General features: G+C 51.7%; 2 protein-coding genes across 8 annotated transcripts in view; both read right to left on the bottom strand.

Annotated features, from left to right (window-relative positions):
- Nucleotides 1-16,309, bottom strand: part of ARAP1 (ArfGAP with RhoGAP domain, ankyrin repeat and PH domain 1) — a 61,759-nt gene extending 45,450 nt beyond the window's left edge. For 3 of the 7 annotated variants that reach the window (XM_011377408.2, XM_023521647.1, XM_023521648.1), the window contains exon 1: nt 15,946-16,308. The gene's annotated coding sequence lies outside the window, so the exon portion shown is untranslated. Of the gene's footprint in view, nt 1-15,945 lie in introns of all 7 variants that reach the window. The other 4 variants (XM_023521650.1, XM_023521649.1, XM_011377404.2 and 1 more) reach the window with 2 other exon arrangements.
- A 1,548-nt stretch (nt 16,310-17,857) lies between these two features.
- STARD10 (StAR related lipid transfer domain containing 10) lies at nt 17,858-22,313 on the bottom strand. The gene is made up of 6 exons (XM_011377403.2): nt 22,293-22,313; nt 21,601-21,748; nt 20,887-20,990; nt 20,304-20,421; nt 18,517-18,569; nt 17,858-18,278 (listed from the first exon to the last, which is right to left on the bottom strand). Exons 2-6 carry the CDS (start codon nt 21,740-21,742, stop codon nt 18,033-18,035), a joined length of 663 nt encoding a protein of 220 aa, XP_011375705.1. The 5' UTR covers nt 21,743-21,748; nt 22,293-22,313; the 3' UTR covers nt 17,858-18,032.
- Between the last annotated feature and the right edge of the window lie 1,242 nt (nt 22,314-23,555).

Here is a 23,555-nt window from a genome sequence, read left to right as displayed (position 1 = left end):
AAAAGGAAAGAGAGGAAAGAGAGAGATGAGGGAAAGGGTAGAGGAAGAGAAAGAAGAGGAAGGGTTCAGGGAGCCTAATAGAAGCCAGAGCCATCTACTGGGGGCGAGGAGGCAGACACAGTCCTGCCTGCCCAGAGGTAGAGGTGACACAGGTGGTAAAGGAGAGTTGGGACTCTTCATTCTCTGGCCCTTCCCCAGGACCAATGGCTGGAATGTGTAGGGGGCAGGCTGTGGCAGAAACTATTGGCCTGGCCAGGAAGTTGGACTGTCCCCAGGGAAGACACAGGGAAGGGGTAGATTTGGCTCCATGACTGAGGAAGTGCCCCCCACAACACAGAGCCTGTCAGAGAGAGGAGCGGGACCGTGGGGAGACCCAGGGAAACAGGACCCTCTCCATTAAGTCTGGGAGATGTAGGGTGGAGGTGAGGGCAGAGTGGAGGGCAACTGAGGCAGAAGCATGAGATCCCAGGGACCTGCTCCTGAATATGGGTGGGGCCCGAAGAGGTGTTTCCAGCCAGGATGAGAAAGAACCAGCCTACCCTGCGGGCAGGGCACCAGCAGGCTCAGATGGCTCAGGCTCTGTTTGGGGCAGTGCCGGAATGGGCAGGTCCTGGGGCAGAGCCACCTTTTTTGCCAGTAGGGCAGAGTCAACACCAAACTGCTGGGCTCTGCGTGACAGCTTTAGGAGGTTATTGTGAATGTTTTTAATTTACTAGTTAGGTATCTATTTCAAGTAGATGCCACAATTATTTCTCAGTATAGGGCTAAAATGTTTTAAAAGTATTTTAGAAATAAATTTTAAGTAATTAGTATTTTAGAAAGAGTTGGCAAAAAATGGCAGTGCCAAGCGAATGATGATTTTCAAAAAGAATATCACTTTGTACAGTATATAAATGTCTAACTACTGTGCTGTACACCTGAAACTAATATAAAAAATACTGAATGCCAACTCTAACTGAAAAATGAAAATTAAAAAAAATAGACAACATAAATAGTCCTTACTATATGCCAGGTACTTGAGCACTTTTTATTAATATACTTAATCCTCACAGCAACTTTATGAGGTACACACATCATACTTTAAGATGAAGAAACTGAGGCACAAAAAAAGTTGCCCAAAGTCATACAGTTAAAAAGGGACAGCATGAATATAGTAGAGACCCACTTTGTCTAATTTAGTAACCAGTAGTAGCCACATGAAGCTATTGAACACTCAAGATGTGGCCATAAAATGAAGTGTGCTATATAAAATACACGCTGTATTTTGAAGACTTAGTACACAAGAAAATAAAATATCTCAATAACTTTTCTCTATTACATAATGGAATAATAATAGTTTGGATATTTGAACAAAATGTACTACTCAAATTAATTTCATGTTTCTTTTTAATGTTAAAATTTTTAATTGCACTTGTGGTGCATGCATTACATTTCTATTGGACAGTGCAGCCCTAGACTCTTAACCACTATGCTGACTGACTCTCAAAAGTGATAATGAACACTAACTGAGCCCCTCCTATAGGACAGGCCCTGTTTTAAGAGTTTAACATGCATGGATTGATGATGACCCCAATTACCCTATGGGAATGACCAGGGCTGGAAAACAGGAACACACTTCTGTCCCTGCAGAAGGCCCAGCCCCATCCTGGGCCTCTCCTAAGTTCCTATTCCTGCACTAAAGGCTTCAGGCTAAGGTCAAATGTGGGGACTCCACACTCACAACCCTCTAGGACGGCCCCATTCAAGGCACTAAAAGCATGAGCCAGACCTCAGATCTGGACCTGCCTTCTAGGAAACTCAGACTGGAGGGGGTCAGACACCACCCAGCCAGCGAAAAGGGCCCACATGGCCCTTACCAGGGCAAGGGTCAAACAAGGCTTCCTGGAGGAGGCAGCTCCTTGAAAAAAGAAGTTTGGAGCAGTGCCCTGCTGAGCCATGCTAGAGCCCAAGGCAAAGAAAGAATCAGCAATACTAAACCTCTTAATTTAAAATGTGGATATTTTAACTTAGATTTTTTTAAATTAATATTGATTTTTAAAAAATATTATTTATCTTGATTGCTGAGTTTTTTGCGCCCTGCCCTCCTCCACAGTTATATTTTGGGCCTGAGGCAAGTGCCTCATTTGCACCACCCTGATCCTCACGCTTAGTGTGGAGGTTTAAGCGCTTCAGCTGCTATGACACATCACTGAGTCTCCAACCCCGGGGAAGCAGAGACTAGGCAGAGGGGAGTATCACCCTATTGCGACAGCATGGCCACAAGTTGAGGGGCTCTCGTTCTCCAGCACCCCAAGGACCCAGCTTAGGCTTCAAGATCCCACTATCCTACCCTGCCCCTGCTTCTCCCCTGTCTCCTTCCAGTATCTCTCTGCTATGCCAAACCCAGTCCCACCCCTGCTCAATGCCCTTTCTTTGTTCCCATTGCCCTCAAGTCCAGCTGCTTGGCCTGTCATTAACCTGCTCCAGCCCTGACGTTTACAGATGAAGAAACAAACACCCACAGAGAGGAAGTGACTTGCCCAAGTTGCCAGTGACACAGCCCAAGCCCCAGTCAGGCTGGGTTGGCCCACGACTCCCTCCCTCACTTTTTTACACCAAGCACCAGCTTGGCACCTTGGAGCCCCTGAAATTGTCCACTGACAATGAGTAAATGAACCATAGCCTCTCACCTTCAGGTACTGATTCCAGGCTGCCTCCTCCAGAAAGTCCTCCCTGACTGCCCGCCCCCTCAGGCTCTTAGACCTCAGAGGCTGAGCTATGCAGCTCAGCATTGCTTCTGCTCTGTCTCTGGTTGTTCCATTTGTAGGGGGTCCATCTTCACTCAACCTCCAGCCTAGCCTGGAGTATCCTGTGAGTCTGTATCCCTTTTTGTCCTCCTTGCTCCCCACAGCAGAGCTCAAGACCTGACTGGGCTCATAAGGGCACTCAGTACACAGGTGAATAAGGGTCATCTGGACTCTCTAATCCTTGCCAGCCAGTCCTTTTTCAGGTTTAGCTTGAGTCTCTCTTGCTGGAGTCAAATCTTTCACCCTTCTCTCTTCTAACTAAAATATCAATACCCAAGAGCAGAGTTTAAAACTCATGGCCCCTTCTTTGTCTCAACCCAGCATCTCCCTCATGCCGTCCCTGCCTCCTACTGACTAGGGATACCATTCTGACAGTCCAGCAGGAAGGTGGCCCACAGTCTTCCTCAAGGACAGGAACACTACTGTTTCCTTCATTGTCTAAGAGCCTACCACAACGTGCCCATCCCCTGACAGATTTCTACCTTCATCTCAGTTGTCCTCATAACAATCCTAAGGCCAGGTATTTTTACCCCATTTCATGAAGGCTGTATGAGATAGAAAATTTCCCAGGTCACTTGCTAGAGCCAACAGGGCCTTCAGAGGGTGTGACTGCTTCTGTCTAGTAGAGTTAGCAAGGCTTCCAGAAGGCACTCCTGACTGGGCCTTGTTGCCCTTCCAGGCAAAAGGAACTGAGTGTGCAAGGCCCAGGAATGGGATCAGAACTTGCAGATGCAGTGATGGGATAATTTGGTGGGGCAGGAACAGGAAATGTGAAAGAACAGTAGTGATACCAGAGAGGTTTGGGGATCCTTCCTCAGGTCTCCACAGAGCCTGCTGACCATGTGGGTATAAGCATCCAGTGCATTCTGATTTGCATAAGTGAGTCAGGCCTGGGGCAGGGCAGCCTCAAAGGTCCTAATTCCTTCTATACTCAGCGCTGGAGGCCCCTCAGCCAAGATCCTTCCCAATTGCATCCTCGGACCCCCTCTACATAGGGCTGTGCTTTGGGTTTAAGGGAAGGCCTAGTGGCTTGGGGAGCGGAAGGCCCAGGGGTCTGAGATTGTCTACACCCTCCTCCTCTTCCCTTGTGTAGCTCCCCACTCCAGGCAGGCTGGGCAGGGACCCCAGTGTCCAGACCTCAGGAAAATCCTCAGAGCTCCCCACACAGGAACCAAGAGCCCCACACCTCCAGCTTTGGCCAGACCTGGTCTACAAACCCTACCCCACCCATACCACAAACGCACACCACCTCCAGGGACACACACTTCCCACCCAACCCAGCAGCCACATAGCCAATCTGCCCTACCACATACACAGCTGTCAGTCTCCATATCCCCTACCAAAAACTGAACTGTGTACAACTGCCCCACAGCCCCACGATGGCCAATACCTCCCTAACCCCCATCCCATCCCCACCTTCCTAACCCTCATCCCATCCCCACCTCCCAGGTCACCAAAGGATACCTGTGAGCAGGGCCACCCTCGGTCTTCAGGGTGTTCAGGACTCTGCTAATGCAGGCAAGAGGCTTTGGAGACACTTCCTTTAGATATGAGGAACTAGGTGGGGGCTGGGTTCCCGGTCCAGAGGGTGCAGAAGTGGCCCTCACTCCTCTGCAGAAGCCAGCTCCCTCCAGCTCTCTCAGGCAAGGCAGCAGATTAGGCCCTTGGGTGGCAACTGACTCACCCTGGACCAAGAAACCTATTTTCTGTCTCTCGAGGACTAGTGACCACTGCATACTGGTCCCAAGGAGGCACATTAGGGTCTCCTGATCTACCCCATCCCTGAATCTCTACCTTGTCATTCACTCTAGTACCAAATTTCTGCTCCATCCCATCTGTGGTATGGCCTGTCCTCTGGCGTTCCAGGAGTGGTGGGAGCTGTCAAGGAGCAGCGCTCAGGCCAGTGAGGACTGAGTCAGGGCCCCAGAGCCAAGGTACATAAAGAATCACCTGGTGGGGAGCTGGGGGCCACTGGCAAGTCCCCAAGCTCCAGGCCAGAGCCCCCTCCCCACAGGACAGAAGGCAAGTCCGGGTTCCAGTACTGGCTCCATCACTTCTTGCCTGAAATCCTGGGCAAGTCATGTCACAATCTGAGCCTCAGTTTCCCCCTCCACAAAGCAGAGCTATCATCCAGATGACTGACATATGACCATGTGTGTACTAGAGGCCACAGTAGTCATCTGCTCACCCCTCTGCTAAAACAAGTACTTCCTGTTCCTAGCCCATGGCCAGTCCTAACAAGAGGGGCCTTTGGTGCTGGTCTTATAGCCAGATTCTAGTCTGGACCCCCTCAGCACCCTGGGGTTCTTAGTAACCCTAGATACCAAGGACTACCACTCTCTACCTCCAGCCACATGACCCTTCAAAGTTCCAGACTGAACACCCCGCTGCCCCCTAGACCTCTTCCTAGATCACCCTAGGTACCACACATTCTCTATCCCACAATGAACTCACCAGCTCCCTCTTTGGGGAAAGCAGGACTGCCTCCAACCTAGGCAGAGCCTTTGAACAAATCAGAAAAATGCCTCTTCCCTGAGTAGCCCCACAGCAGGGCTTGTAGCTCAGCAAAGAGGACTGGGTTTCAATCCTCCTTCTCTCATTCTCCCCCTCCCCCCACCTTCCAGGTACATTTAGGCAGCGCTCCATAAGCACATCCACACCCGGCGGACCTACTGACAGGTAGGATCTTTTAACAACTTCATTGGGGCAATAAAACCAATTTTATTAATGGCCAAGGGACATTAATGGCCTAAGTGACCATGGATATCCCTGACCTCAATTTCAGGCCTAGCCTTAACTCCCACTCCAATCTTGAAAGACTATTACTTTCTATAACCTTCATGTATGTACTGTTAAAAGTTTTTACAGTTGTGTATCACTTTTATAATTAGAAGAAAAAATGATAAAGTATTTTAAGTCTATTAGAATTGAGTTTGTTTCAGCTTGTTCCCCTAAACCATCATTATAAAGTAGCTTTATGATTTTAAATATAACATGGATAGACTACTAAGAGAATTACTAGAAATGAAACTGATGATTTCCTGGGCCATCTGGACTAGAGAATGAGAAACTGAGACCCAAAGCTAGCTCCCTCCCCCTACTGGCTTATCCCTCCAAAATCTAAGACACGGCTTATCAAATAAGATCCCCTCACCAGGGACCAGGAGGCCAGTAGCAGAGTGCAGCCCACAGAGTTCAAATGAGAAATGGATTGAGGTCCATTAGTAAACATGAAACTCCTGAGTTCCTGTGGTTCTCCTCTACAGTGTCTGTCGGACCCCACTCCAGCCCTGACCCTCACCCATATTCTCCCGAACTTCACCCAAGGTCCCCTCTTGCCTAAGCACCACCCTGGAGAGGGTCAGATAGGGAGTAAGGTGTGGAGATGCAGTGTGAATGCCCGCATATCCCACTGGCAAATAAATGAAGCTAAAAGTTAAATGGTTTAGTTTTTAGGCCTTTAAAACATCTACAACATACTAATCACCACTCAGCCTTATCATGTGCCCCTAACTCCGAAGGGATCACTCTGGACCACTACTCTCTCCCCTTTCCCCCTAACTGCCTCCTCATTAACATGTTTTTGACATCCTCCTTCCTCTGCATCCCCACTGCCTCCATCCACCTCAGGCCTTCCCAGCCAGCCTGGACCCCTGGGCCCTCTTCCCTGCCTCTTGCCCTTCCCCCATGTGCAGCCAGAGCATCCTCTGGCCTATACCCCTAACCCACCACTAGGCAGAGCTCCTAACCCAAACCCTAACCCCACAGCCCTGACCCACATCCACCTTCTCTACTCCCCCAACCCTTCACTCTTCAGGCCTCACTCAGGCCCTCTACCATAAAGGATGACCCAGCCAGCCCCACAGTACCTGTGGGCACCCCAGGCTCTGCCTGGCCCCCTGCCCCTCAGTCAAAGACACACCCTACTGGGCTGGGGACTTCCCAACCAGGTAAGGGTAGTACCTCCCCAGACCAAAGGTGCTAGCCAAGGGGAAGGCATGAGGTGCTACAGGGTGACTCCAGGAAGATCCTCCTCTGTGACCACTGCCCGCCTTGGGGATGAAGGGGGGGACCCTTAACACTATATGTGAGGCAGAAACAGGAAGGAACAGAGCTAACCACAAGTGGGGTGGGAATACACAGGGCTGACAACAGACATCCAGGCAGCAGGAGTGGACAGAACCAGAGTCATATGCCGGGACGCTCACTACACACCAGAGGTGTTGAGGGCCGGCCCTGGTGCTGACTAGGGAGGGGACGAGAAGGATGCTGGATTCCATCTCCTCTGAGTTGATAGGGAACCTGACGTACCTGCCCACCCAGGAGGAGAGATTTGGTGGGCTCCTCTGTGCCCCAGAACTAGCAGTGCAGTAGAACAGGGACCTGAATCTGCCCTCTCCCTAGGTGGCCCCAGGAATAGAGAAGCCAGAAGATAAGCAGCCACATGCTGCTGGCACCTGAAAGGGGAAGCTGCCAGTGCAGATGTGGTGGAGGTGACCAGATGGGCGGGGTAGGGGCCGGAAGGGAGAGAAAGAGATGGGGGACCAGCCCCACAGGCTCTGGCCTCCAATTTGGTGTGTGACCTCAGCCTCCTCCACTATATAATCAGACGACAGACAAGAAAGATTTCTGACTCAGCCTCTCCTCTCCAACTCACAGGGCACATTTTTACCCACATATCTGATCCAACCATCCTTGCTAAAAGCAACAGGATGGCTTTAGCTCACTTTAGAGATGAGGAAGAAACTGTGTCTCAGATAGGCTAAGTAACTTGCCCAAGGTCACGCAGGAGCCAAAATCTGAACTAAGGGCTGCCTGGACCCCTCCTTTCACTCCATCTCCTCAGAGGGGATAGCGCAAAGACAGGCAGGGAGCAGGAAGGTCAGGTAGGAGAGAGAGGATAAGTGCAGGCTGAGAAGGGCCTTGAAGGCCATGGTAAGACACTTGCCCTTATTGTCCAGCCAACAGAAAGCCATGAAGGGCAGCAAGGTGATTTGGGGACCGAGCACAGACAGCAGGCAGGCAGGCAGACTGGGGTTCGTACTGCTGTGAGACTTGGGAATTCACATAACTTCTCTGAGTCTGGGATTCAGGGCAGTTTCATAATCTGTACAATGGGGATTATGACTTTTCAGGCTTGTGTGGAAGAAATGTATGCCTTCGAAACAGATCCCCAATCTGACCAGTTCTCACTCCCCAGGGACTTCTCACCTTCCTCAGAGAAAAAGCCAAAGCCAGCACATGGCCCGTCAGGCCTGCATGATCAGTCCCCGCCACCTCCCACCTCCTTTCTGTTACTCCAATCCATTCCACGTGCTCCACTCAGGGCTGGGTTCTGGAGCTCCCTCTGCCTGGAAGGCTATTCCAGACATTGGCATGCCTCACTCCCATACTTTCCCAGCATCTGCTCAAACTCGAGGCCTTCCTTCCCCGACCACTCTACCTAAAAAAGGGCCCCCATAGTCTCTACCTCCTTACCTTGTGTTATTTTTCACCATCCTACTTATCACTATTAGACAATGTATTATATATTTATTGTTAGTCTCAACTAGAGGACCAGAATATTGTCTCATTCACAGCACTATTCCCCAGTGGCTAGAATAGTCTGGCCACTGGGGGGAATGGATGAATGGAAATCTACAAAAGCCTGGCTCACTCGAGTTGGAAATTTGGGACAGGGGTCTATCACAAGGGCAAGGAGAGGGATGGTTGGATAAGGCAGGTGTCAAGGTTCAGACCAGAGGCCTAGGAGTAGAAAATTCAACTCTGAGACTCCTTGGCATCCTCTGTCACCAAGTCTAACCCTTCTTTCCACCTCAGAGGCTGCCCCAGCCACTTGCTGCTGTGCCAGCCAATAAACATGGCTGGGAGCAGGCCCTTACCCATACAAGAAAGTGCTGATTCTCAGAACCCCTCATGCTGCCCATCCCTTAACTGTTACCCAGAGCAGGTCAGAAGCACTCAGACTTCCAGGAGTCTGAGACCAACCACCCACGTACCCCACGAGAGGCAGGTACTGCCTCTGTCTCCTGCTTGCCTACCCCTTCCATGGCTCCCCATTAACCACTGGGGTTCAAAGATCTCTACCCTCTGCTTCCTGCCACTTACTCTTCCTCTATGGTCTCACTCCCTCTACCCCCACTACCTGACACTTTACCTCCAGGACTTTGCTCATGTTGTTCCCTCTGCTGCAACACCAGAACCACCTGCTCCTTCCACATTTAGGAACCACCTATTCCAATGTTCCCCACTTCCAGAAGGGGAAAGTGAGCCCCAGAGTGGGGCAAGAACCTAACCAGGGATATACAACAAAACCAGGGCCCAAGCGCCCCCAGCCTGAGCCCCTCACCCGCTTCTACTTGCCTGTTTCTTGAAAGAACTAGGAGGGGGAGTTCCCCTCAGATGACCTCAGAGATACCGAAGCAATACCCCAACTCCAAGTGACCTACACTGGCCCCTACACTGACAAATGTGGGTTTTCAGGCCACAGGCAATAAAGGCAAATGAGTTTCCTGGTTCATGTTCTGGAAAAGAACCACTAGAACCACAAGATCCCTGGATCTTCAGCCTCCCTAGGCTTAGCACACCCATCTTTAAAGCAGAGGAGGAATAACAGCCCACCTAAGGGGAAAGGTAGGCCATTAGCTGAAGCTCTGGCACCCCTTCACTAAGCAAGAGAGACACCACCCCAAAGCTGTCCTGGTGTCATCTGGCAAAGCTCAGTCCCTAACCCTGACCTCAGGGAGGCCCCTTTCTCCCCACCAAACTAGGGCAGCCTTAGGGAACAAACTGTCACACTTTAGCTGCAGACCCACAGAGAAGCCCCCATGGATGAAGAGTCCCATTCAAGTGAGTGAAAGCCTCACCCAGTTCACACATCAAGGAGTGTAGAGTTGGGCACCTCCTATTCCCAACCCACTGAGACACTGAATGCTCATCACACCCACACACAGGGAAAAGCACAGGACCTCCAAGGACGTGTCTAGGCCCAAGAGCACACGTGTGCGTACACAGGCACATGCACAGTGCCCCCAGAGAATGTGGAACAGGAAGGGGCTCACTCGGCCAGGAAGTCTTCCAGAAGGTAGAGTTTCCTTCATGGGAGGAAACAGGCCTCCTCCCCAGGGGCAGCTCCCACTCTATGCCCAGGGCCCTTTGAGGGCAGCTGCTGTGCCCACAGGCCCAGGCAGGCACCAGAAGGAGCTGGGGGAGGCCTTGTGAATATTCGAAGGCTTGCACCAAGGCCCAGCTTCCCTGCCTCCGAGGAGGGGCAGTGCCTCCCCTCGGGGTCCCAGGTCTCTCCATTCACCACTCTGACCCTCCAAGTCTGGACCTGAGCCTGCTAGACCACATCCCATGCTGTCTCCAGGAGGATCTGTTTTGCCCAGCAATGTGGCCCAAACCTTGCTCTGTGACCTAGCCAACCACCAGCCATCCAAGGGTTCCCCTCAACCCATTCTGGTATCCAGGAGGACAGCTCCACTACCAGCAAATGAAGGAGGCCTGGCCTCTGTCTGTCCCCTCCCTACACCCCATCAAGATGGCTAACTCTTCTGCTACCACCTAGTCCCTTGCAGGTCTGGTTCTCAGATTTCTTGAAAGAGAGCAGCTGGGTATGTATGCTTGGAGTGATGGTTGCAGAGCACACAAAGAGCCTGGAGGCCAGCTGGGCCAGGGACCCTGAAGCAGCCCTGAGAAACTCTCTAGGCCTGGCCTTATCTGTCTGGCACCAGCCAGCCAAAGTGTGGCATAGTCTACCTAGCTCTCAACTCGGGGTCCACCCAGCCCAATTTGAGGCTTTGCAGGCTCTTGAAACCTAGAATTTTAGAAATTTGGAAGCTGGGAATTGCAGGCACATAAAACCCTGGAACCCTTGAATCTCCGATGCCTAGACTCTCAGACTCAGAATCCTGAAATTGCAGCTGCCCAATGCAGGAAGAGGGAGGGCGAGAGTGGACAGGGACAAAGAAGCTTCCCACCTCCAACTGCCTCACACCTCACCTGGACTATTTGGTTGGTTCCTGTCCATAGCTGGGGCTGGTGGGCCTGGGAGGTTCCAGGAATTGCTGCTTCCTGCTCCCTCTCTGAAGCTCCAAAGAAGCTGAGTCCACTGAAGATAAGTGACCAGCCCAAGGCCTCTCACTGAGCCAGAGGTCAGGGACAGACCACAGGTACCTGACTATAAGCAGAGCCCTGGCCCTCACATTTTGGTGGAAAGGAGAGGAGGACAGAAAGGGATGCCCAGTGGCAGGGCAGTGCTCTCTGGAGTGGTAGGGAAGGTGGCAGAGGATATTCAGGCATTTGGGGGGACGATATACAGTGGTAGCTCAGCCCTGCTACTGCTCCCCTATTTTAGAGGAAGACCCACCCCCGCACTGACGTAGCTAGTAAAAGGTGAGGCCAGGCTAGGCTCCCCCAAGGGCTCTGGGCAGCTGAGATTTCAGGTATGGCCTCTGGCTTCCTGCCCTGAGAATGGGGACAGAGGAGTAGCTGTGAGAGGTCCCAATCCTCCTCCCCCTCCCCCTTACCTCACAATCTTTGCCTTCATAACAAAAAAGATAATAAGGAGTAGAAAATTTTGCCACATCCTTCCCTCTCGGGAAATGGGAGGCAGTGCTCTCTGACTCCTGAATTCTCCTCTGGACCCCTCCAGTCCTGGGCACCACACTCTTGACCACAGCTGGTCTCTGCTTCTTGGCCTCTTAGCTCTAGATGCATGTTTTCCAGGTTTGTTCATTTAATCACTGACACCTAGCTGTACCTGATTTCAAGCACCTTGAGAGGAATCAGGTTTCTGGTCTGGTCAGGGAAAAAGACTTAGGCCCTATGACAAGGCAGGTGGGCAGGGTCTGAAGAAACCTCAGGGTGTCAGAGGCCCAGGAGGCCCTGACCAGGCCTCAAGCAGAGAGGACAGGCTTCAGAGCCCCCTGCCTGGGTGCCAGTCTCAGCTCTTCCCTTCCCTGACCTCAAGTCACTTAACTTCTCTACTGACCTGTTTCCTCATCAGCAAAATGGAGTCTAGGAGAGCTGCTCTACTCACCAAAGTCCACAGCAGATAGGACAGGACAAGATCAGTAAGTGGACCTCAGGAGGTACTCATCCTAAGGCATGGCTTATGCTAGCAAGCTCAAGACTTGACAGCAGTCAGTCCAGTCTGGGAGCGGGATGCCCTTGCAGGCATCCCATCCTCACAGCTGGTCACCAGCAATACCATCTGACCTGATGGCCCTCCAGTCCCTGCCTGCCACTCTAACTGGGAGTTTCCAGGGTAGGACAGGGTTTGGATTGCCTCTGGCTACAGTGTCTCCCAGTATTCAAGGTTCTCACTGTGAAGCAATAGAAATTCAGACTCCTGGCTATTCTAAGGAATGGATGATCCTGAGCAAATCACTCAATCTCTCTGGGCCTCAGTTCTCTCATCTTTAAAACAGGAATGGTGCCTACCCCAAAAGACTACTCTTGAGGATTAAATAAAATCTTACATAAAATACTTAGCTAAATGCCTAGCACAGAGTAAGCTTCCAAGAAACAGTAGCTACCACTACTAGCATTACTACTATTAAATAATAATTTGGTCATTAAATTGGTCACTTAACTCTACATTCCCTCCCAGCCGCTCTGATTGTCCCAATAATCTGAAACAGATATCCTGATTATGGGACAGACTTTTACCTTCTGAACTATGTTCCAAAGGATAAGCCAGAGAAATTCCACAGGAAGGCCATGCAAAAGACCAATCATACACTGCTCCCCACCCCCAGGCCATTCCTGACACCTGGGGTCATCTGTCTCTTTGGGATGGGACTGTCCTCCCCAGAGCCCTGGTTGGAATGTACCTGTCTGGGGGTCTGATGGGATGGGGTTAAGAAGACAAGACGTCCTCTCTGATCAGGGCTAGGGGCACTCAGGAGTCAGTGACAAGCCCTGAGCTTTATGGGGAGTGTACTTGTAGGTGATCTCTGAGGGCTGCCTATATCCTCCTGCTGTTCAGACCCTTGGGGAAGCAACCCTTACAGCAGAACCCCTTCTGAAACATGAAACGCCCCTCTGTTCAGGGCTATGGAAGAAGTTGAATACATACAGCCTGACTGAGACCAGAGGAGGGAGTAAGAGGGGCCACCCAAGGGACTAGACTCTGCTCCTGAGGGAGGGATGGGTCTACTTGGCTGGGGTCACGCCCTGCTTGAGACTGCCTTGGCTACCACCCAGGAGAAAGCCCCTCACTGAGTGAGTCTGGGGACTGAGCTCAAGGGTGAGGTCAGGCTGGGGGAGGGGAAACCAGGCCAAAGAGGCAAACAAAAGCCTGGGTCCTGATCCTGCCTCTACGGCTTATTTGCTGTAAACTTGGGCAAGTGACTTCACCTTTCTGTGCCTCAATATCCTTAGCTACAGAATGGTACTTAACTTCTAGGGTTGTTTGGAGGACAAAACCAGTTAACATACATAAAAGTGCCTGCAACAGTGCTATGTGCATGTTTGCTGACATTGTTCTGGCTGATGTCATTACCCAGCTCTTTCTGAGTTTCTTCTGTTACTGGAGGGCGATCCTTGTCTATGGAATGATGTAAAATTAATAAAGTAAAAAATGTCTAGTGTCAGTCACACTGTAGGTACTCAAATCAAGCAAAGTGCCCCCTTCCTTTCCCTCTCTTTTCCCTGAGATGGACTAGACTAATAAGAGTCAGGGTAATTCCTACCCCCACTAGGGCTCGCTGAGTGATCCTGGTCCAATCTTTGGCCCTTGGCCTCAGTCTCCCCATCTGTGAAAAAAAGGTTCTATACCAAGTGATCTCTGACTATCTGCTCCAACCTCCCTCCTACCTCCCTTCCCTCCTTCCTTTTCCATTTCTAACTCATGTCCTACTGCATCCCCTCCTGCTGCAATAGAACCTTTGGGAGCCTAAAGTGGGCTGGAGCAGACAGCTGGTGGGCAAGGGGTACCAACACTCAAGTAGCTCCAGGCTCCCAAGGGTTAAGATCCAGAGAGAAGGGCGGGGGGCCAGGGTCAGTACTGGACAAGCTAAACAGAAGGGCCTGGAGCCCAGGGCCTGCTTCCCCTTCCCCCACCCTGGGAACAGAGGCTGCTTGTTTGGGCATCAGCCGGCTGGCTTTGAGCTTGGCCAAAGGGAGAGTGGGGTAGGGAGGGGAGAGGGCCCCAGAGAGTGGAGGGACTCCATTCTTCTAGCCAATGCCCTAGGCTTAGAACTAGGCTAGTCTACCACTAGGCCCTAGGCCTCTAAGAGGCCTCTCATCCCCCTGAATTGACTCCTGTCCCCAGGTTCTCCTTTTTCTTCATTTAAACACTCACTGGTGGGGGAAGGATTTAGACTTAGGCAGGCTCAGTACTTGCCCCACACCAGACTCTTTTTGGAGCATGAGACTGGGCCTTATCATCCCATCCTACAGATGGAGAAATGGAGGCTCTGAGGAACTGAGTCAGGAACTGAGAAGTTCGGGGACTTGCAGAGTCACATACAGTTTGGTGGCAGCATAGGGACTGCCCCAGGTCCCAGCCATCCCCACGGCTCTTCAGGCCCCTTCCCTACAGAGCTCCAAGGAGGTCTTTCCTAAGGTGTACCACTACACAGGGCTGAAAGGCTAAGCAGGAGGCAGCAATAAGCAGCCCACCTCTGAAGTTCCAAAGGACCAAGGAGATCTGGATGGGAGAAAACTTCTGGGAGCAGGAGAGACAAGCATCCTGTACAAAGGACTGAGGCTTGATGTGTGGGAAAGGATGGCTGGAACTCAAGAAGGGCGGGGGTGAGGCTGGGGCTGAGTGGGGAATGCCCCAATGAAGCCTGGGGACAATCTGGACCCCTGGTGGCCTCTGCCAACTTCGACTTCCCCAGTTGTCAAGACTCTACCTGGGTCAACCCTCTCTTGCTCTACTCCAGAGAACAAGCTTAGAATGGGGAGGCAGGGTTCCCAGGCCAGGGTCTGGACAATCCCAAACCAGCCATGAGACACAGGAATGAGATCTCTCTACACTGTGCCCCTGCTGACCCTTCTTGCCATACCCATCTCTTCAACATTCCTCAAATATGCCATGCAAGTTCCTGCCTTTGCACAAGCTATGCCCTTCTCTGGAGTGTTCTTATCCTTGTGAATTGCCATACAGCTGCTGAGGACCAGTCCAGTCATTTCCTCCCTAGGCCTCCGAGAGTCCCAGTCCCTGATTCCATCTCAGTGCCTGTCTGCACCTGTATTCCTGACTCTGCCGGGCTCCTTCTACCCTGTAATGAACTTGCTGGGAGGTCTCTTCTAGCCTGGGCACTCTCTGCTCTCTGAGGAAAGGCATCTTGGGTGCCTCTGTCTGGACCTCCGTGCCTAGCTCGTACATACTCCAATCCTTCCTTAAGTACTTCCACATACCTGTCAGACTCTGCAGACCTCTCTGCCCCGCCCCCTAGGCCTGAGGATCAGATAAGGCTCCCAGGATAGGCGCTTTAGGGGAGGCGGGGTGCATATGCCAGAAGCTATAATGTGATGGCTACTGAGAAGAGTTTCTCAGAACCAAAAACCAGTCCTGGCCATCGGGGACCAAACAGCCACCCCGCACCACACGGGCTGCACTCCAAGTCTGCTCTCTCCAATTCCAACAATCTACTCCCGGCTTGACCCCATTCAATGAAGACACATCTTCTTTTTCCAGCAAATGGGCCAGGTAGGGGCTCTTGGGAGGCCATGCTCCCATTTACTGGTGGAGAATTGAGGTGCAGAGACCGGAAGTAGTCTGCCCAAGGTCACTGGAGCCCCAGGTCCAGGGCGTAGGGTCGTAGCAATGTGCAGAGCTCTAAGGGTCACCACAGTCAAGGAGGTGGGAGCCTTCTTTTCACAGCCGAGCAAAGGCGCCCGAAGGCGGGCTAGCTCTGGATTCCGAGAGCCTTCATGCCTAAGGGCTGAGGGCTAGAAGCACTCTGTCCCGCCGGTTCGCCCTCCTCCCTACCGTCTCTAGCCCGACCTCGCATCCTCAAGGGGCGACTCGCATCCCCACCACCGGTAGGAGAAACAACACAACCCAGAAGAAACGCCCGCGGAAGTAGGCGCCGGGTGCAGAGTCGCCGCGCGGCCTCAGTGTTCCCTTCTGTGAAATGGGGAAACCCCGGGCCACGCGCGGCGAAGGGGCGCCTGCCTGGGAGGCCTCCGCGGCCGCACTGACCTGTTCTGAGCGAAGACTCCACGCGGGGAGCCGGAGTTCCGGCGCTGCACACTCTCAGACTCACAACGCCGCAGCTAAGTCGCAGCCTCGAGTCCGGCGCGCCCACCCCGCCGGGCGCTTCCGCCCGCCTCACGTGACGCCCCAAGCAGGGCAGGGCGGGACAGGGGTAAGGGCAGGGCCCCGCCCCCTCCCTGGCCCCGCCCAGTCGCGGTCTTGGAGTCCGCTGGTCCCGCTCGTCTTGCAGGCGGGTCCATCTGTGTGTCTACCCTGTCTCTCTCGCTGCTCGAAGGTTCGTCTCTGTTTCCTGAGGCTCAGGGTCTACCCCCACCACCCCCGCCACTGAGTCTCCATCTCTTCCTGAGTCTCCCTGCCTCTTGCCACCCCTCTCCTGGTGACTCCGCCCCCAGAGGGATGAGCCATACACCTTCAGGGACCCAGACCCCGCCCCCCTCCGCGGGCGGTTAAGAGGCCATGGGCAGCTGGACGACCAAGGTCTCTGACTTCCTCTTCCAGGAAGTCCTCCTCCACCCCATTGTCCGAGGATAATCCACTTCTCTCCTTGGGCCACGTTCCCTAGAGGCAGGGTTGTGGGGAAGAGTCCTGCCCAGTCACGGCGCCAAAGGATCCCTTGACTGGAGGCTGTAGCTTGAGATCTGACACCCAGGCAATTTCTCTATGCTTCTATTTCTCTAAATACCTTGTGGAGATATCTGGAAGAACAGCTCTCACCAAGGTGGGGCATGAAGGGTTACTCTGAGATTGGGAGTCATTAATTTGAGCGCCTACTATATGCCAGGCCCAGTGCTAGGCAATATACTCATTTTACCTCAATTCTCATACCACTGACTGAGGCAAAAATCATCCCCCCAGGTTATGGATTAGGAAATGAAGATCTAAGAAGTTCTGGGACTTGCCCAAAATTACAAAGCCAGTATTGGGCAAACTTGGGATTGGAACCCAAATCTTGGCAAGTTATAGAATCTCCAGCCCACTCCCATACTGGACCTTTACTCTGCTTCTCTAGGAAAGACTCTACTACTGTGTCTTCCTGACAAGGCTAAGGCAAGTTGCTTTCTGGGAGGGGAGGACAGGGCCAAACCTTGGGCAGAACTTCTTGGCCCCCAATTCATATGGAGTATAAAAACACTGGAGAGGACAGAGTATAGGGCTCTCTTCTCAACTTGACAGCAGGGGTGTCTCTCAGACAGCAGAGGGCCACAGAGAAAAGGGGAGGTCCAGGCATCCTTCTAGACCTTAAAGCAGCTAGGTGGAACACAGGACAAGGGGACTGGCATCTGACCACTGGACAAGGGACTAGGGGCCCCACCCTTTCCATTAACCCAGGCCTGAGGTCTTTGAAATGACTTGGAAAGGGCTAAAATTACAGGGCCTGGTCCCTCCACTGCACTAGAATCTAATGATCCACACCTCAACCCCCAGCCTCCCTCCTCCAGAACATGCTGCCTCAACACAGCTCTGAGGCCCACAGCCCTGTGGCCTGAGACCCAGGGACCTCTCCACCCGTTTCGGATCCCCAGTCCCTATGAGACTGAAGATCGCATAGTAGAACCCTCTGACCCCTGATCTAGCACCTCTGGCCAGACCTGCTCCTTCTCTTAGAGAAGTGAAATGTAGCCTAATAGCCTGGAGAGAATGGCAGAATGAACAAGCAACAAGGACAGGTGGTTGGATGAAGAGTGAACTAATGAACAGACACAAAGGGAACAGAACACACCATAGACAGAGAAAGGGGTAACAACCCACCTCGCAGCTACACATGGGGAGATGAGGGGATGCCTAAAGGAGCAAAGGTCAGGCGATCAATGATAAAATTAACAAAATGAACCATAGAACAAAGTAACCAAGGGTTGTGCTGTGGGCAAGTGGAAAGCACGCACAACGACTAACCAGCTGAGGCTGTGGGATTGTTTATTAGGGCTGTGTCCAGCCAGGCTGCAGCGCCAACCTGGGCTCAAGCCCAGTGTCTCCACGAGGCTCCGGGGGTGGGGGAGGGGAGAAAGCGCAGGAGGACCCGCCACCTCCGGGCTCCGCCCTGTCTTGTCTGGGTCCCTGTAGTGATTTTGCGCTCAGGTGAGCGAGGTGTCATCGTCGCTGCCCTCGCCACCCGCGCCTCCCAAGCGCTCCTCCCGGCTCTCTGCCACCGAGCTCTCATCGATGTTCTCCAGCGAGTCCGCATGCTGCACCGACAGCTCTGACAGCGCCAAGCTTGGCAACGGGCTCTGCTCCGGGTGTAGCCAGGGCTTGAAGTGTGGCTGATGCTTCTGCTTCCATTCAGGGTACTTAACGCACGCCTTGTACATCTTCTTCATGGCCTGTAGACCCACCGTACGGACGAGTCAGGGGTGAATCGGCGCAAGACAGTCTTCACTGCTTCGTCTCTTTCCCCTCCCACGCCCTCCACCAACTCTGCCCCCAGCTCCCAGCATCCTGACCCTTGCAGCAGTTTTATAACTCCACCCCTCGGCCCTAACTCCGCCTCCCGACTCCACCCCCTCAACCCAGAACCCTCTTCGCCAGCCTCCACACCTCCAGAGTCCCAAAGCCACTCACCTTGGGAGCCAGGAACTGAGAAGATTTATTCACCACCCACTTGGGTAAGGAGCCTATGAGGGTAGGGAAGGGTATTGAGGAGAGAAGGGAAGAAGCTGCCTCAGGGACCCAGTCACTTTCCTCCAGCCTGGGGTTTCTAGGGAGGCCACCCTCTTCTCCAAGGGGGAGGGCGTGAGACAAATCTTATAAGACTGCATCATCCTCACTCCCTCTTTCCACTTCAGACCAAGGTCCTAAGGCTCAAGTCTGTGCCCCTCCCCCACGCTGAGCCCCAGAGAGCTGCATGGAAGAAAACCACAGGATCCTAGGTGACCACAGGCTACATATGAGTCGAAATCCTGACCAACTGCCTCCCTTTCATTCATACTGACATCCCTTCTCATACCCAATCCCTCAATGGTGAATGACCCTAATGCTCAGTCCCTCCTCTACCTGTCCTTCCAAGCCCCTGTCCCAGGAAGCCTAGCTGCTACATAGACCTCTTGGCTGAGCACCCTAGCCTGGCCTGATCTGGAACCCACAGACTAGTTCTCCATCCTGTCTCATTCTAAAGTGTCTGCTCTTCCTCTAACACCCAACACATTCATTCAATGAGATGCTGGGGAGCCCTGAACCTGGACCAGGGCCCTCAGTGGGGCTTAGAATATACCCAGGCAAAGGTGTTCAGGGTTTACCCATCCTCCATTCATTCATTCATTCATTCATTCACTCACTCTACATTCATTCAGTGATACCCACCCTGGGCCAGCCCTGGGGACCCAGAGAGGAACTCACTGTCTGGGGGGCCCAACAGTGTGCCAAGTGCTCAGCTAGAGGGGGATGGGCACACAGCAGGGAGCCAGCAACTCCTCTAGGTATCAGGGATAGAGGAGGTGACATCTTATGCAGCCCTGGAGGAATGAGTAAGGGAGGAGAGGTGTTTCAAGGCTGAGGGATAGAGATGCCTAGACAGGGAGGTGGGAACATGTAAAAGGTGTGAGGAAGGACTGGGAAACCTGAGGAGGCAGCTTAAACTACACTTTGAGGGCAATAGAAAGTCATGGAAGAATTCTAAGCAGAAAAGAGTTATGAGGAAATAAGTGTTTTGGAAAAATCCTCCTGGTAACTGTATGAACAGACAAGGTGGCTGAGTATGGAGAGAAATGACAGATTCAGGAGCTATTTAGGAAGTAGAATCAATAAGAACTGGTGACTAGATTTGGAAGCTGAGAAGAGGGGGAGCCTCAGATGACCCCCAGGTTCTTGGCATGGATGACTGGAGGGGAAACTTAGGAGAAGGGGCAACTTAGGAAGAGAGATGGTAACTTCAGCATTGAACACACTAAGTCTCAGGCCCTAAAAGACCTGAGGGACATGTCCAGGAGGCCAGTGGTCACGAGGATCTGGATCTCAGCAAAGAGAGAGACATGTGGTCAGTTAGCTATAGAAGCCTTGGGAGTGGCTGAGCCCTCCCAAGAGAAAGGGGACTGAGGCCTGGGAAACTCAGGTTTCCAGGATGGCCAGCAAGAAAGGATGGGAGCAGCCAGTGAGTTGGGAGCAAGTCAGAGCACAGGGGTGTGGGCACCCAAAGAGAGAGCTCCAAGCTTCATCATGGAGCAGTGGCACCACCTTGGCCTTTGCTTTTCAAATCATTATAAACCTTGGTTCAAATGATGTTTTTGATGACTATGCCCCAAAATACAAAACACCTTCTAATAGAGGCCCTTCTGGATCCCAAGCAGATCAAGCCCCACCCTCTGTGGTATAGGGAGGGATCCCATGATAGGCTGCCAGGGCCAAGCCCTCACCTTTGGGGTCCACCTGGGCCAGGTAAGTGATGACGCAGCTCTTGGGCCCCGTGCTCTGGATGAGGTAGCCCGTCTGGATGGACACAGCTCGGACCAAGTCTTTCCGAGGTGGGTATTTCTGGGAATGGAAGGCACAGGGAGGTGAGACTCAGGGTGGATGCAAGAGGAGGTGTCTTTGTGAGTACACACACACACACACACACACACACACACACACGCGCGCCTCTCATCCTTGCCCAGGCCAACTATACCTGCCTGTCTTGCCTGTCATGGAGATCAAGGCAGCCCAGCCTCAGGGAGGCCAGAGCCCAACCAATATTAGCCCATCCCACCCCCACTCACCCATAGTGACGGCCCACACTGCCTTCTTCTCAACTGCTTGAGAGCACCAGCAGACAGACAGGAGCCCTTATTCTCACTATATAGGAAGGAAACTGAGGGCTAGAGGATTTTACGCCTGGCCTGAAGTAACAGGGAAGTCATGATAGCAACCAGGAGACTCTCCCTGGGGTCTGGGCCCATTGGCCCAGCCCTACCTGCCACCTTCTCCTGCCCACCCAGCAGGTAAGGCAGGTTCACTCACAGGATGTTTGACTGAGTAGTTCATAATGATGTAATCAGTGCCCATGGGGAGCCAGGAGCGGAGGGTGATGACATCACGGTTCTTCAAGGGCTTTGGACACCTCCCTGTAGAGGGCAAGGGACAGTTCAGCCAGACTGCTGACCTGCCATCCTGCAAGGGAGGGCGTGGCACAGGCCAGAAACATAGAGATGCCTAGTTAACTGCCAGCTCTCCCTGATCCAAACAGGTACCCCCACACCAGAACATGGTTCCAGAACTGGAACCAGGAAAGAGACAGAGCAGAACCCTCTCCCCTCCTGTCTCTGGCCATCCCTGCTCCTCACAACCTCACACAGCCCTTACCTTGCTGGCCTGGCCTGTTTGCATATATAAGTGTAAGGGAAAACAACAGTATTATTATGATGTGTGTACATGAAAATGTATGACTGTGAGCATGTGGCATATGGCTGTGAGTTGTACACATGTGTTTGTGTGGAGTGTGTATACATGAACATGAGAGTGCAAATGTGTTTCTGAGTATATGTGTATTTGCCCAAGGGACTGAAAATAGACATAGGGATGTCAGGGAGGGTGGCCCTATATCTCAGCACTCAGGAATCTGAGCAGCATGGCCATGGGAACAACAAAAAGGAAGGAAGGTGGAAGGAGGAGGCTCAGCTGGAGGCCTGGTGCAGGCCTGGAGGAGGCTGGGATAGTGTGCTTGGGCCTGCTCACAAGAGTAATAGCCCACGTCAGCATTCACTGTTAAGCGGGCGATGTCGAAAGTCTCAATGACGTTGCTGTCCCACTTCTTTCGGTATTCAATGTCGTGTAGGACATCGTAGAGTGTCTCGGCTGGCACATCGCGGCACTCCATCCGGCACTGCAGACAGACACATGGGTTGTCAGGGTCGCACAGGGCTCGAAGCCCTGGCCAGGGGACTGGAGGGCAGACAGGCAAAGGGGGTAGAAGAAGTACAGAGAGGAACTGTGACCTTTAGAGCCAGCATGGGCTCATCGCTTGCCATATGCCCTGTCTAGCCCTCCCAGAATCCACCTGTGCCGGGAGACAGCAGCCCTGTATCCAGAGACTAGCTCCCTCATCTTAGCCCCTACCAAACCTCCCCATTCGTCCCAGTCTTCTCCTCCAGGAAGCCTTCCTGAATTACCCGGCCAGCCCTTCTGAGCTCCCATACACTGAGTCTCTATATCTGTGCCCTCTCAGACCCCTGAACTTCATGGTCAGATGCTCACAGTTGATTCACACAGAGCCTATATTCGGTACATGTTAAATGAAATGAAAGCATGAATGAACAAACAAATGTCTAAACGGATGATTTTTTCCTCTATGGTTCTTATCACCTGGCCATACCATTTGTCCTCCCCCCGCCTTTTATTTATTCAACAAACATCTTTGGATTTCTTACTATTTATTAGCCTTGTCCTCAAAGAGCTTTCCATCTAGGGGAGAAAAGAGCCGAGGATACCTTTCTTTAATTTTAACTCTCACAACAACTCTGCCAGACAAGAAATCCAAGGAGGAACTTGAGGCTCAGAGATGTTAAGTAAAGTAACTTGCTCAAGGTCACCCAGCTGGTAAGTAGCAGAGATGAGATTTAACACAGATCACATGTCTGGAAAGAGAGTAAAAACATAACCAAGTTTTGCTATATTTGCACTCAGTAAGATAAAATTCAGTCCATAGCCTTGTTCTGTGATTTTTTTTTTACCCGAGAGCCCAAACCCCAGGATCAATTTCCCTTCAGCAAATGGACAAATTTTCTTGCATAGTTTAAAAAGGTCTCCCAGAACAGGATGTTCAGATGGTGCCAAGAGAAGCACACATATTACTTTCTACTAAAGAGAGGATACATGCAAGTATATGAGGGAGGGGTCATATTGCCTTCCCCCTAATCTTCAGTTAGGCTTTGGCATCACTAACCATAATGAGAGGCCACAGGAAGGACACATCACTACCTATTGGATTTTCTAGGCACCAGTGAACTCATAGAGCCCTGTATATACTTCACTCTACAGAAAATACAGAGGACAGAGGAACAAGCTAAGTATTATCATGAGAATTCAACCAGACAGAACCAGATAGTGAAACATTCTGCAGGGGTTACTCATCCAATCTTTTCTACAGATCAGTGTCATGAGGAACTAGGCTAGACTGAGAGACTTATAGGACACAACAACTAGATAGAAAGTGAAGTCCTTGATTGCATACTGGCTTGAACACAACAGCTATAAAGGACATATTTAGGACAACTGGAGAAATGTGAATATGATCTGAGTATTATATGTGCTGAAAATTTACTGAAATAAAATGGTTGGGATTGCTGCCTGGGGGAAAAAAAAAGCAGATTACAAAATGGAAGGCATGGTATAGTCTTATTTGCAGTGGAGGGGAATATATGCACAGAAAAAGCTCAGGAAATACAATCACTAAGGTGCTAACAGGGGTGATCTCTAAATGATGAGAATATGATGTTTTTGTTTTCTTTTTGCTGTCTGTAGTTCAAATTTTCTAAAATGTATAGTACTGCTTCTGCAATAATGAAAAAAATTAAATAAAAAGGTCCCCCAGAGATACTAAGAGGTGCACTCATGACCACATGCCAAGTAATATCCTAAGTGCTTTATACACATTACAGCATTTTATTCTTACAACAACACTGAAGTATTAG

Source organism: Pteropus vampyrus, unplaced genomic scaffold (genome assembly GCF_000151845.1).
Source record: "Pteropus vampyrus isolate Shadow unplaced genomic scaffold, Pvam_2.0 Scaffold311, whole genome shotgun sequence".
Lineage (NCBI taxonomy): Eukaryota > Metazoa > Chordata > Mammalia > Chiroptera > Pteropodidae > Pteropus > Pteropus vampyrus.
This window is presented reverse-complemented; position numbering and strand designations above follow the sequence as displayed.